The 13970-nt window shown below is 46.3% G+C and overlaps 1 protein-coding gene across 1 annotated transcript in view; it reads right to left on the bottom strand.

The window, feature by feature from the left end:
• Window positions 1-13970, bottom strand: part of LOC135522853 (E3 ubiquitin-protein ligase RNF31-like) — a 22033-nt gene extending 8063 nt beyond the window's left edge. Inside the window, exons 1-24 of the mRNA XM_064949490.1 lie at window positions 13801-13970; window positions 13129-13336; window positions 12842-12988; window positions 11371-11526; window positions 11149-11217; window positions 10899-11043; window positions 10508-10645; window positions 10224-10383; window positions 8628-8773; window positions 8260-8420; window positions 7864-8112; window positions 7434-7775; window positions 6619-6804; window positions 6275-6481; window positions 5891-6064; window positions 5552-5650; window positions 5226-5315; window positions 4494-4608; window positions 4135-4247; window positions 3851-3964; window positions 3111-3159; window positions 2886-2982; window positions 1102-1293; window positions 321-372 (exon numbers count right to left, since the gene is read on the bottom strand). Coding sequence (XP_064805562.1) covers window positions 321-372; window positions 1102-1293; window positions 2886-2982; window positions 3111-3159; window positions 3851-3964; window positions 4135-4247; window positions 4494-4608; window positions 5226-5315; window positions 5552-5650; window positions 5891-6064; window positions 6275-6481; window positions 6619-6804; window positions 7434-7775; window positions 7864-8112; window positions 8260-8420; window positions 8628-8773; window positions 10224-10383; window positions 10508-10645; window positions 10899-11043; window positions 11149-11217; window positions 11371-11526; window positions 12842-12988; window positions 13129-13329 — 3402 coding nt within the window. The 5' untranslated portion in view covers window positions 13330-13336; window positions 13801-13970. The remainder of the gene's footprint in view (window positions 1-320; window positions 373-1101; window positions 1294-2885; window positions 2983-3110; window positions 3160-3850; window positions 3965-4134; window positions 4248-4493; window positions 4609-5225; window positions 5316-5551; window positions 5651-5890; window positions 6065-6274; window positions 6482-6618; window positions 6805-7433; window positions 7776-7863; window positions 8113-8259; window positions 8421-8627; window positions 8774-10223; window positions 10384-10507; window positions 10646-10898; window positions 11044-11148; window positions 11218-11370; window positions 11527-12841; window positions 12989-13128; window positions 13337-13800) is intronic.

The raw sequence follows: 13970 nt of genomic DNA, 5'->3' as shown, positions 1-13970 counted from the left end.
CAGCTTCAAACAGCTGAAATAACTATATTTATGTTTTATTTATGAATGTAGGCAACTATTATGCTTAGAGCCGATACTGTAATCAAATCAACTACTGAAGTCCCCATCTAAATATATCAAACTAATAAATAAATAAAATTGCTAATGAAGTGTAACTATTTTACATACCACTTTTCCACATATTTAGAAATAGTGTGATGAAGGTGAATAGTTTCATTTACCTTAGGTTGCGTTTCCTCGGATTCTTCAATAGAGCGGATTATGAGCGCATAGTACTGTACTTTTGACTGGAAAATCCAGAGGCTGAGCGCCTGCCTCCCGCAGAGCAGAGGCAGGCGCTCCCTTTCCCCGAAATCACGTGACTTTAGAGAACTACAGCAGGTTACTGCTTAGACAACTGGGGGCGACATTTCACTCAAATATTGGATATTTTCTCAGAGCATATCCTGCAACTGGATGAGACTAAATTGAGACCGGTCACAAAAGTAATTTTTAAATCAATAAAATACTTTATTGCATGGTATACCCTAATGTTACACTCTGTATAGTATGTGCTATTGATCTCACAATATTGACTGCCATTTTGAAGATGACAGACACCTTCCCCTTATGAGTTCTGAAGTTGTTTAGTGCTGTATTTTAAACTCATATATTTAATCCAAATAAACCAGAAAGAGATCATGTATTTCTTGTAAGTCTTCCTTTGCAGCTTTGTCCTTGTACAGAGAGGAAATTGAGATACTACCTGTAGATGTGTAATTGTGAACAAAATTATTTCAGAAATCTAACGAACCATATAACAAACAAAGCATGTTAAACTTCAATGAGATGTAATATAACAGCTAGGTTGGTAATGCTATGTGGTGGGAGGTTTGAAACCCGATGCTGTTTGCAAATAGGATACCTGTACTTTCCTTAAAATGGATAATAAATTCTTTAAAATCAATTTCATCTCATCCGAGGAACCTTTTCTCCAAGTGGAACTTCCATCAGTTTCTGTAAAGAAAGAGTCAATTACACTTTCACACAATCTGAACCACAACAAAAACACTACATCAAAATGAACATAGAAACGATTTAGTGCAAACTTCCAGTGAGGACACAAGCCTAACTGAGTGATGACTGACCTTCAGCAGTCGAGCCTTGTACACCCTGTCGTCCTCCCCCTCCCCTTGTTGCTCCTCCACCTGGTACCTCTTGCAGGCAACTGTCACCTCTTGTTGGTCGTAGAGAATACCGGGGTCCAGGGTGTGTCCGTTGATGAGACTAACCAGATACTCTCTGTAGTGTTTACTACAATGGCACACACAGAGACAGACAGAGTGAGAACAGCCTAACAGCCAGAAAAGGTGGTTAAAAATGGATTATAACCTGGGTGGTTCGAGCCCTGAAAGCTGTTTGGCTGACAGCCGTGATATATCAGACCGTATACCACTGGTATGACAAAACATGTATATTTACTGCTCCAATTACATTGGTAACCAGTTTATAATAGCAATAAGGCACCTCAGGGGTTCGTGGCATATGGCCAATATACCAAAGGCTGTATCCAGGCACTCCGCATTGCGTCATGCTTAAGAACAGCCCTTAGCCGTGGTATGTTGGCCATATACCACACCTCCTCAGGCCTTACTGCATAAATATGATTAACTTTTCATGACATATCTTCAATAGCGGAGAGTGGGGTAAGTTTAGCCACCCTTATTTCTAAGAAACCATACACAAAATATATAATTTGGCCAACTATTTAGGAAGAGGTCATCATTTCATGGAGTCTGTGAAGGAAGAAACCACATGGAAAAAGTGGAAAGCAAGTTAGGTCCAAAAAATGGATTTTCAGCAAGTCAAATTAGTTTATTGTGTTAGAGGTTTCATGATGCTTGTATCTAAACCAAAGTAGGTCATTTTAAGATTGTTCTATACATCAGTTGTGTCTCTATGAGCTTCAGTATTGGGTCCTAAACCAAGCATGAAAATGCATCCTTGTAGCTGTGTGGGATTATATTGTCAAAATGTTTGCCACGGGTAAATTGAGCCAATGGTTGAACCAATGGCAAGTTGACGTTTTCTTCCAAGGAATAATGCAAGGCAAAGTGTTTGTTAGGTGTTAAACCTGTTAAAAGATGATTAAAATGATTAAAGGACAAAAAAGCGATTGTGATTTGTGTTGAATTGTGTTTGGGAAATGAAGATACATGGTTTTGAAAAGGTAGTGGTGATATTTCATTCAGTACAGACGTTTGTAGGCGACTTAACAAGACCTGGGGTAAGTTGTGCCAAGAGGCCACTTTTTTTGGACAAATCATTTTATTATTTTTTTTACCACTATTTCTCCCCAATTGGTAGTTACAGTCTTGTCCCATCGCTGCAACTCCCGTACGGACTTGGGAGAGGCGAAGGTCGAGAGCCGTGCGTCTTCCGAAAGACGACCCCGCCAAGCCGCACTGCTTCTTGACACAATGCTCACTTAACCCGGAAGACGGCCGCACCAATGTGTCAGAGGAAACACCGTACACCTGACGACCGTGTCAGTGTGCATTGTGCCCGGCCCGCCACAGGAGTCGATAGAGTGCAATGGGACAAGGACAACCTAGCCAGCCAAATCTGTATGACACTGGGCCAATTGTGCGCCGTCTCGGGAGGCTTTTTTGGATAAATCTGATTATTTCCAGGGATACAGAACATCCTGAAATATATGTAGATATCTTTATTAGAAAGAATACTGTATTTTCCTTGAACCAACTGAATGTAAAAAATGTCTCAATTTACCCCACTCTCCTCTACAATTAAATACAATTCAATTGTGTGTTTGTGTGTGTGTGCATGTGGGTGTAGTGCACAAACAAACAATAAGGTATTTTCAACTATGTGTGTGTGTGACTAACTTGCAGAGTCCAGCTTGTCCTGGCTGAGTTTGGACTCCACAGGGTGAGTCAATCTGCTGACCCCCCTCGTCCTTCTGCTCCATCACTCCACATGCGTCTGAGTCACACAGAAAGGAGTCAGACAGAAAGAGAAAATCAAAGTATGGGCAGAAAGAGAGAAAAAAATAGAGTAAAGTTCTCACAGATCTGGGATCTAAGAGAGGATAAACAAGAGGTCACTCTCACCAGTCTGTGTCCCATTAGGGGGGTCTGTGTTGAACTCAACAGCATTCCTCTATGGACAAAATACAAACAACTCAGCTCAGAAACACAACATTGAAATGACAACCCTTTAACGTTACCAGAACATTCCCTCTAACATTCCCAAAACATTCCCCCTGAAATATTCTCTGAACATTCTCTATAACATTATCTCTGTAATGTTCCCAGAACATTCCCTCTAACGTTCCCAGAACATTCCTTCTGTAACGTTCCCAGAACATTCCCTCTAACGTTTCCCCCCTGTAACGTTCCCAGAACATTCCCTCTAACGGTCCCAGAACATTCCTTCTGTTCCCAGAACATTCCCTCTAACGTTTCCCCCCTGTAACATTCCCAGAACATTCCCTCTAACGTTCCCAGAACATTCCTTCTGTAACGTTCCCAGAACATTCCCTCTAACGTTTCCCCCCTGTAACGTTCCCAGAACATTCCCTCTAACGTTTCCAGAACATTCCTTCTGTAACGTTCCCTGAACATTCCCTCTAACGTTCCCAGAACATTCCCTCTAACGTTTCCCCCTGTAACGTTCCCAGAACATTCCCTCTGTAACGTTCCCAGAACATTCCTTCTGTAACATTCCCAGAACATTCCCTCTGTAACGTTCCCAGAACATTCCCTCTAACGTTTCCCCCCTGTAACGTTCCCAGAACATTCCCAGTACATTCACCCATGTAATGTTCCCAAAACATCCCTCATCTCTGTACCTGCAGCAGGGCCTGTAGTCTGGCAGGCTCCCAGTCCCTGAGGTAGAAGAGACAGTCTCGTGGGTGATGAGCATGGAGACCTGTGATCTTACACTGGACAGTTTTACAAGCCGTCTGAGAGAGAGGGAGGCGGAGGGTGAAGAAGGGAAAGCGAAAAAGGAAGCAGACATGAGGCTGGGAATGTATGATAAGAAAGCCCTGGGGGAAAGGGAGATCCTTCTCTCTGACTGAATCCATTTAGTGACAAATATGGTACTCCATGCAGTCAATTTTATGTGACTTACAGTGTGGAAGGGATTGTTGCAGCCACTGCAGAACTGGTATCTGCATTGGGAGCAGCTGAAGTGCATGCAGCCACCTTTGGTCAAGGCATACTGGAACCTGCAGTGAGGACAGGCTACGTAGAGAGATGAGAAGGGCCACATCATTGTGTTATAACAATTATGATGATGGTGATGAGATGGCATTGTGTGCCAGGAGTCAAGAGTCTCAAAGTAGAAGTGCTGATCTAGGACCAGGCCCTATCTGTCCAGATAATCGTATTTATCATTATCTAAAAAATGAAATCTGATCGTATATCAGCAATCATACTCTTTGTGAATATGGGCCAATAACTGCAGGCTGTTTAGGCTGACTGACTCACTGATGCCGTTGTCCCGCAGGAACCCGGCCAGCCCCTGTCTCTGGTAGTCAGGGTCGTTCTCTCTTTTCCACAACTGGAACTGCTCACAGGATACATCCTGGTGCTGAGCTTCCCACTGACAGAGAGAGAGGGGGGAGGGGGCGGGAGGGAGGGAGGGATAGAGAGAGAGGGAGAGAGAGGGAGGGAGAGAGGGATAGAGAGGGAGGGAGGGATAGAGAGAGGGAGGGAGGGAGGGATAGAGAGAGGGAGGGAGAGAGAGAGAGGGAGGGATAGAGAGAGGGAGGGAGAGAGAGAGAGAGAGAGAGAGGAGGGAGGGAGGGAGGGAGGGATAGAGATAGAGGGAGGGAGAGATAGCGAGAGAGAGAGAGGGAGAGAAAGAGAGGGAGGGAGAGAGAGGGAGGGAGAGAGAGGGAGGGAGAGATAGAGGGAGGGAGAGATAGCGAGAGAGAGGGAGGGAGAGAAAGAGAGAGAGGGAGGGAGAGATAGATATAGATAGAGGAAGGGAGAGATAGATAGATAGATAGAGGAGCGAGAGATGGAGGGAGAGAGAGATAGAGAGAGGGAGCGATAGAGATAGAGGGAGGGAGAGATAAAGAAAGAGATATAGGGAGAGCGAGAGAGATAGAGAGAGAGAAAGAGAGACAGGCATCATTATTTGGGTCCCACATACACGTGGCTATGAAATGACACTACATGGCAGGCAAGGTAACAACAGGTATATTTTGTACTTACAGGCTTTTTGCATTGGTTACAAAAGCTCTTCATACACGTGGGGCAGGTGACTTTGTATTGGTTTCCATCATAGATAAAGCCAAAGGTGCACTGAGAAGGGAAGAGGAGGGAGAGAGAGTGGTGAGAGTGGCGGCAGGTAGCCTGTTCCCCTGAGCGCTGACATGGATGTCGATTAAGGCAGCCCCCCCCCCCCCCTCCCACAGAAGACACATTTCAGTTGGATACATTCAGTTGGACAACTGACTAGAAATCCCCCTTTCCCTGAATGAAAAGGGAAATACAGTAGAGACTGTTGATGTGATGGAGCTGGTTAGAAACCCCCTCACGTGACAACACCACAGGAACATGGGGTCCTTCATCAGAGCATGTTCCATCAGCTTCTTGTGGAAGAGCTCGTACACCTCACGATCCAGACAGTCTCGCAGCTAAACACACAACATCAATAACAATGTTATAAACATGAAACACAACCAGCAGCAGCTCATGATCGTCCCATTTCAATCTACCTATAGCCCCTCCAAGGGACGCAAAATTGTAGACTTTTTCCAAAAATGCTCAAATTGGAATTTCTGAAAAAAGAAAACAGGTAACTGCTAACTGGATCTCTCACTTCTATCTCCATATCTTCCATTCCAAATAAAGTTGATTCTTCTTCATCTTCTCACCTGAATGTCCAGAGTAAAGAAGTAGCTGTCCAGGTGCTCAGGGTCGTTGATGTCTGGTCCTGCACACACAGGACACACCATGTCTCTGATGTGTTTGTCTCTCACAGCGATGGTGAAGTGCTGTGTGAAACACTCGTGGCACACCGAGCACTGACACGAGGTCAGGGACTGCATCTGAGATGTACAGAGAATATATAGCATTAATCCAATAACTCACATACCGGTATTAACATCTTATAGGAAATTACGCACCATATCTGAGAGAGGAGGGCACCAAAGTGAAAGTTACAGTATGTCAATTGTGCTAAAGAATGACAAAACAACACGCAGTGCAATGTAGCTCCACCATTCCACACAAACTCAACCAAACCCCCAGCAGCCCACCTTGCTGTGGGGGAAGATGCTGAGGCAGCAGGGGCACTCGTTGTTGAGGAGGCGGCGGAGGAACTCTCTGTCCTGGGACTCTCTGACGGCCTGGATGACGTCCTCCAGGGAGTACTGGGCATCAGGCTCCTGGAGTAGAGACAGGGCCAGCTCACAGCGCCCCCAGCTGGGCAGCTCGTACAACGCCAGCAGGCGCCTGCACATCCTCTGAGAGGACAATGGAGGGTAATGATGATGAACAACAATCAGATGATTTGTGTTATCTATGGCCTTGGAAAATGCAGTTTAGTTGACTTGTGCATGCTCTCTCTCTGTCTCTCTCAGACACACACTCTCTGCAGTACCTGCTTGTCAGGGTTCTTGGCATCAATGGGGGCCTCTGGCTGGTCGCTCCAGATGCGCTGGTGGAAGGGCTCCAGGAGGGGCCGCTGCAGCAGGGACAGAGCCCCCCGCACCTCCCCTCCACTCAGACGCAGAGCCTCCTCACACTGCGACGCCTCTCGGAAGCCCAGCGAACGCAGCTCCCGCATCTACACAGTCAGAGTAGAAACAGCTCTTTTATATCTCTTAGTATTACTGCATTGTTGAGGGGCATGCATGTACGCATTTCACTGGACGTTTACACCTGCTGTATCCTGTGCACGTAACAAATAAACGTTGGTTTGGTGCATGTAGCCTAGAGGTTAAGAGCGCTGAGCCATTAACTGAATGGTCGCTGGTTTGAATCCCTGAGCCGACAAGATTCAACATTTGTTGATGTGCCCATGAGCAAGGCATTTAAACCTAATTGCTCCTCTAAGTCTCTTTGGATAAGAGCCTCTGCTACCTGACAACATTTTTTAACTTCAGTATACTTTGCATATAGGCTTAATTGTGACACAGACTAGCTCAGTAAGTAGCCTTGCATGAGTTGGAATGGCTCATAGGAGCATGAGACTATCTGTGTCAAGCAGAGTCACCTCAGGTCCCATTTTTACAGTCTTTGGTATGACTCGGCCTGGAATCAAACTCCCAACCTTCCAACCTCAGGGCTGACAATCTAACCACAAGGCCACAGATGGGTCTAGTGAACGCTTGGTTATTTGAGTGGATATCTAAAGTGATTAGCCATATCAGTTTTGAGTGACCATTAGGGTCAGGTGAACTGTCTGGTTCTCACCTTGGCCTGTCTGTCTCGGAGCAGCTGACGGACTGCTCTCTCAGTGTTGCCCCCTGCTGCCAGCCATGCCTGCTTGGCCTCAACCCTGGACAGCTGCACTCCCTCACCCAGCAGCACACTGGGACTCTGTTGCTCTGTCGACCCCTTATCTGTGTTATCCTGCGGCCCAGAAACCCTTGCTTTGAAGTTCTGCAAAGCTGCCGAAGCTGCCATGGCACAGATCTCATCCAGTAGGTGAGGCAGCTCTGATTTCAGCCAATCACAGGGGTTGACGTTGCTGCCCCTGGAAATGCAGAGGGCTGCGTACACCTCCTCAGGGCCCACTCCCTTCTTCTCTCCCTTCTGAGGAAAAACATCCATTTAGAAGTTAGAATAATACCAGTTAATGTGGCTTTAATTCACATTTAGAGTCAGTTCAAAAGCCACCTACTCGTATTTGATGGACCAGCTTCAGTCCTTCATCCCTCATCAGGTTCTGTCTCTTAATGTCGATGTTTACCCTGGAAGAGATCTCCGGAGGGACCTGGGGCATCACAGGAGGCGGGACAAAGTCTTTGACTGGAGACTGCAGGAGGAGGGACTTGGGACTGGTCACTGGAGGATCTTTGCACGGCAGGTTGCACACCTCACAAACCACTGCAGGAGGAGAGTTCACATAGGTGCAGAACTGACACATCCACTACAGAGAGAGAAATAGCATGGGAAAGAGGCAGGGACGGGGAGAGATTGTGAAAGATTAAAACCAAAAAGATACACTTGAATGATTTGATCTCACAGAACATTCCAACTCTAGAGAGTATTTAAACCACTGGGGGGGGGGTGTAACCTTTGTTTCCTTGTCTGCCGTGGGTCCTGCCGTGGGTAGTACTGGAGTACTGGGGAGTACTGGCGTGATAGAGGGACGGGTGGCCAGACGGGGGCGCTCACACACCTCACACAGTATACTGCTGCCTTGGTTCACCACCGTACAGCTCTTACACTGCCACTCTATGAAAGAGGTCAGAGAGGGTAGATAAACAGACAGCCTTATATTGATCTTAGCTTCTAGTAATGCGTGATTATTATTACTGATATAGAGGCACAGGTTACGTGAACACCTCAAACAGAACAGGACAGGACAGGTGACTGATGTGGTGTTCAAATGAACATCACATGAAAATTACTCAACAGTTGAGACGTGTATATGAAAGTGACCTGGGTTGGGTTGCGGCTGCCCCGGGTCCTCCAGATCTATAAGGGAAGCGATGGCCAGACGGGGTCGTTCACAGGTCACACACAGCGCAGCTTTCACCTCGTTGACTGTAGTGCACTGAGCACACTCCCATGAGGAAAGAGAGAGGCTAGAAAAGAGAAGAAACACAAGTGAGAGGAAAGAGAGAGACTAGAAAAGAGAAGAAACACAAGTGAGAGGAAAGAGAGAGACTAGAAAAGAGAAGAAACACAAGTGAGAGGAAAGAGAGAGGCTAGAAAAGAGAAGAAACACAAGTGAGAGGAAAGAGAGAGACTAGAAAAGCTTCGTGTCCAGCAGACGCCTCAAACTCTTTACGTTCCGCTGGGAAGTCATTCAGCATCAGTGGAGCAGTCCGTCGCAGTAGGATGGGATGCTGCACTAGGATGGGATGCTGCACTAGGATGGGATGCTTCAGTAGGATGGGATGCTTCAATAGGATGGGATGCTGCACTAGGATGGGATGCTTCAGTAGGATGGGATGCTGCACTAGGATGGGATGCTTCAGTAGGATGGGATTCTGCACTAGGATGGGATGCTGCACTAGGATGGGATGCTGCACTAGGTTGGGATGCTGCACTAGGATGGGATGCTGCACTAGGTTGGGATGCTGCACTAGGTTGGGATGCTGCACTAGGACGGGATGCTGCACTAGGACGGGATGCTTCAGTAGGACGGGATGCTGCACTAGGATGGGATGCTGCGCTAGGTTGGGATGCTGCACTAGGACGGGATGCTTCAGTAGGACGGGATCCTTCAGTAGGATGGGATCCTGCACTAGGTTGGGATGCTGCACTAGGTTGGGATGCTGCACTAGGATAGGATGCTGCACTAGGATGGGATGCTGCACTAGGATGGGATGCTGCACTAGGATGGGATGCTGCGCTAGGTTGGGATGCTGCACTAGGTTGGGATGCTGCACTAGGTTGAAATGCTGCGCTAGGTTGGGATGCTGCACTAGATACGAGGTGCGCCCTGTCTACCACATGAGTTCAATATTTTCAACTTGTGCATTGCAAAACGTTCATAAAAGGCAGTGAGACCTGTTGGATAGTTTTCAGGAAACCAGCCAACAGAATGACGTGTAAAATGAATATCCACAGAACTGTTCTGTGCGTAATTTAGCGTGCCATCATGCATGACAAACTAGTGATTTGAAATCAGTAGCCTACTCTATATGGGAACAACCAGTTCAATTTATTCATGTCGCTCGAGATGAATGTGCCAGAAGGTTAGAAACAACCTCGATGAATTCCTGTAATGTGGCCTTGTGTGCAGCCGATGAAACCAGTAGGTCCATATGAGAATAACATTCATCTGCTTTAACTATTAGCTTTCGTTGAACAGGTCAATAATGATCTTCTCCATGCTGCAAACCGTACTGCAGCCTTGCGAAGCAGATGTGCATCGAGTATGGAAAATGTGGTCTAGACATCTGGCAAAAACAACATAGGGCAAAACGCGTCTGGTGGACATATGGTGGAAGAAGTGAGTGATCAGGTTTGTGTGTGTATGTGTGCATGTGTGTGTAGAGTCGATTATAACACATCCTCATTTCTGACCTAAAAGCTCTTGTTAGTTTGGCGGGGGTAACCAGTGTCCTGTTGTGACCCCCACGGTCAGGGTGAGAATGGTACAGTCTGTCACATTCCAGACACAGCCTCTGAGAACAGGTGGAGCAAGGGGCGTAGACTTGGGACATACCACAGATGGTACAGGTCTCTAAGGGGGGGTTTAAAGATGATAAGTGTTAGTTTACATATTCATGGGTAAGAATATTTAAATAAATATTGGATTAAAAGTGAGATTTGAGCTGAAATGGTCAAAGCTATGACCCATATCTTACCCTGTATTCTATCTCTCCTGTGATTGGCTCTGGACGGGTGGCGGTGGTAGATGAGGTCACATGACTGACAGAAAGGAAGAGAACCACAGGGTGGGCAGAGGAGAGAGGGAGTGGCACCGCACAGATTACACCCCCCATCTGAGAGAGAGAGAGAGAGAGAGAGAGAGAGAGATGGAGAGAGGGACAGAAAGAGAGAGAGGGAGAGAGAGGGAGAGAAAGAGAGAGAGGGAGAGAGAGAGGGAGAGAAGCTCAATAAGCAATATGCAATAAGTTTGTCATCCAATGACAGTACAACAGACAGGCAGATGACATATGCCAGTGGGGTTGGAAGTGGGCAGGTTGCCAGGTAACAGACAGGTAAACTCGTACAGGGAGTGGGTGTCTGTCTCACCTGTGGGAGTGGTCGGGGCGTGTCTTTGTCCAGGACTAGCAGCCGGTTTGGGTGGAGGAGATAGCAGCTGAAGGTCTTTCCCACTGTCCCCATGCTCCTCTCCTGGTGGGATGACCACTGCATCAGACATCAGCTCTGGTTTCTCCTGAAGAGAGCAGAATAGCCCTAATTACAACAGTAATCACAGCAAAAGTTAGAAGTAGAAACAGACAAACCGATTAACCACTCGACTGTACGTTGTTACACAGACCTGATTTGTCTTCGGGAGACTAAGGGATGGGATTATACTGCTGTAGATTTCTGGGTGAGCATGTGTACCCTGACAGACAACAACAACACAGTAACACATAAGAGTCAGCAAGAGATCAACCATGGAAACTCATCTTTGTGGTTATCCTCAAAATGAGAGTGAGAACAATTTAAACATGTTAATTAGATAATAACACTCTTAGACTCTCATATGAACGTTCACCTTGATAAGCATGTCCAGTTCCATGCGCAGGGTCATGACCTCAATGGTCACTGCAGCAACCTTCCCAACGTCTGGATCTGTGACATCATCGGGGAAGCTGAGGCCGTCTGGCTGTTGATTGGTGTAACCGTAGAGAAACAGGACTGACCTGCCACCCTGTAGAAAAGATAGCAGACAGTAGAATAAACCACCGTTGACTCAAATTAGTGAAAAAGTAAACTAAAATGCTTTAAAAATCACTGGGTACCCACTGCTCTAGGTCTATGTCTATGACCCATAAGGCACTTTAAACATTGCTTATTGATCCACTCCCTATTTGAACAATCTGACTATTTGTAGTGAAAACAATAGACTCTAATCTGTCCTATGCACAAGGAAGTCAATAATGATCCTGTAATAATAAGAAAAGGGCAGTAAGTTCCTGATAGGAACTTAGGAACTGTGTTAACTAACCTCCAGACGAGCTTCAATGCCATACAACTCTCCTTCCGTTGCCTCCAACTGCTCTTCAATGCAAGTAAAACCAAATGCATGCTCTTCAACCGATCGCTGCCCGCACCTGCCCACCCGCCTAGCATCACTACTCTGGACGGTTCTGACTTAAAATATGTGGACAACTACAAATACCTAGGTGTCTGGTTAGACTGTAAATTCTCCTTCCAGACTCATTTTAAGCATCTCCTATCCAAAATTAAATCTAGAATTGGCTTCCTATTTCGCAACAAAGCATCCTTCACTCATGCTGCCAAACATACCCTTGTAAAACTGACCATCCTACCGATCCTTGACTTTGGCGATGACATTTATAAAATAGCCTCCAACACTCTACTCAGCAAATTGGATGCAGTCTATCACAGTGCCATCCGTTTCATCACCAGAGCCCCATATACTACCCACCACTGCGACCTGTACGCTCTCGTTGGCTGGCCCTCGCTTCATATTCGTCGCCAAACCCACTGGCTCCAGGTCATCTATAAGTCTTTGCTAGGTAAAGCCCCGCCTTATCTCAGCTCACTGGTCACCATAGCAGCACCCACCCGTAGCACGTTCTCCAGTAGGTATATTTCACTGGTCACCCCCAAAGCCAATTCCTCCTTTGGCTGCCTTTCCTTACAGTTTTCTGCTGCCAATGACTGGAACGAATTGCAAAAATCAATGAAGCTGGAGACTCATATCTCCCTCACTAACTTTAAGCATCAGCTATCAGAGCAGCTTACAGATCATTGCACCTGTACATAGCCCATCTGTAAATAGCCCATCCATCTACCTCATCCCCATATTGTTATTTATTTTGTTTTATTTTGCTCCTTTTCACCCCAGTTTCTCTACTTGCACATTCATTTTCTGCACATCTATCACTCCAGTGTTTATTAGCGAAATTGTAATTATTTCGCCACTCTGGCCTATTTATATAAAGGTGAGAAAAAAAAGAAAATAATTGGGTTTAAAGAGGCCTGTCTCCCTCCTTTACCTTGATGGCGTCCACGGTAGCCCTGAAGACTGGGTTGTTGTGCTTGACGCTGCGCCAGTACCTGGGCCTGCTGGGGCTGGTCAGGTTACAGCCATACTTTTCCAGGATGCTCAAGGCTTTAAACAACCGTCCAACAGACTCTAGGACCTGATGGAGGGAGGAGAGGTGGGGGAGAGGGGATCAGGGGGCAGAGGGGTTAACAAGAATATCTGAAGGTGCAAGGCGTACAGTAAAGACAAAAGATACATTTAGGGGGCAACTGGATTGGACTGAATATAAAACCTCACCTCCTCCCTGCTCTGCCCTGCTATGTTCTGTGTCACCATGGTCTGTGCTGTGATGTGGTGAAACTTGTCAGACAGGGACAGGGGAACATTGGCCATGAACTGGACATCAGTCTTCAATGCCTGGGCAGAGCCTGAATAGGACAGGAGGGACTCAGCTCTCCTCCGCACCTCCTCAAAAGGGACAGGCTGGGTACTCATCATTCACACACTGGGGGGATAGAGATATAAAATGACAGGTCAACTCAGGGATGGGACTGTTGACTGATGTGCAGTAGGTAGGCCTACCGTCATGTCTTATGTATATGGGTGTACCGTCTAGCTACTCTGTCTACTGTGAACATGGATATCTCCAAGGTAGCTCAAATGGTAGAGCGCTCGCCAGGGTAACGTTTCTAATATAAGTAGTTCTGTCTCGATAAGAGCTTCTGCTAAATGGCTCAAATGTTAAATGTAAGTACATTGAAGTTTCAACTTATATCTCAAAATGACACGTGACACTAGATAGCTGTAAACTTTACAGTTAGCTAGCTGTAGTGGTGCATGTTCTGAAATTGAAGTGGCACATTGAGCTGGCTGGCAAGTCAATTTGTAATTATGCTCACGCTAATGTATGACTGGCTAGCAAGGCGACATCGAAAGTTTATGATGACAGCCAGATCAGTGTCACTTTACCCTTATCTTCTGCGTTTCCAGATGTATTTCGTGATCCAAGTCCTTTATGAATCCAACTGACTGTTATATCAAGGCAAAATGTGGCTACATTTCTTGTATCACGTCGGTCTTCTGAAGCATGTCTTCAAAAGCACAGCTAGCTAAAGTCACAACAACAGTGAAAATGTAGT

This window comes from Oncorhynchus masou, chromosome 30, assembly GCF_036934945.1.
Source record: "Oncorhynchus masou masou isolate Uvic2021 chromosome 30, UVic_Omas_1.1, whole genome shotgun sequence".
Taxonomy (NCBI): domain Eukaryota; kingdom Metazoa; phylum Chordata; class Actinopteri; order Salmoniformes; family Salmonidae; genus Oncorhynchus; species Oncorhynchus masou.
Note: the sequence above shows the minus strand (reverse complement) of the source record. Positions and strands in the feature narration are given on the sequence as shown.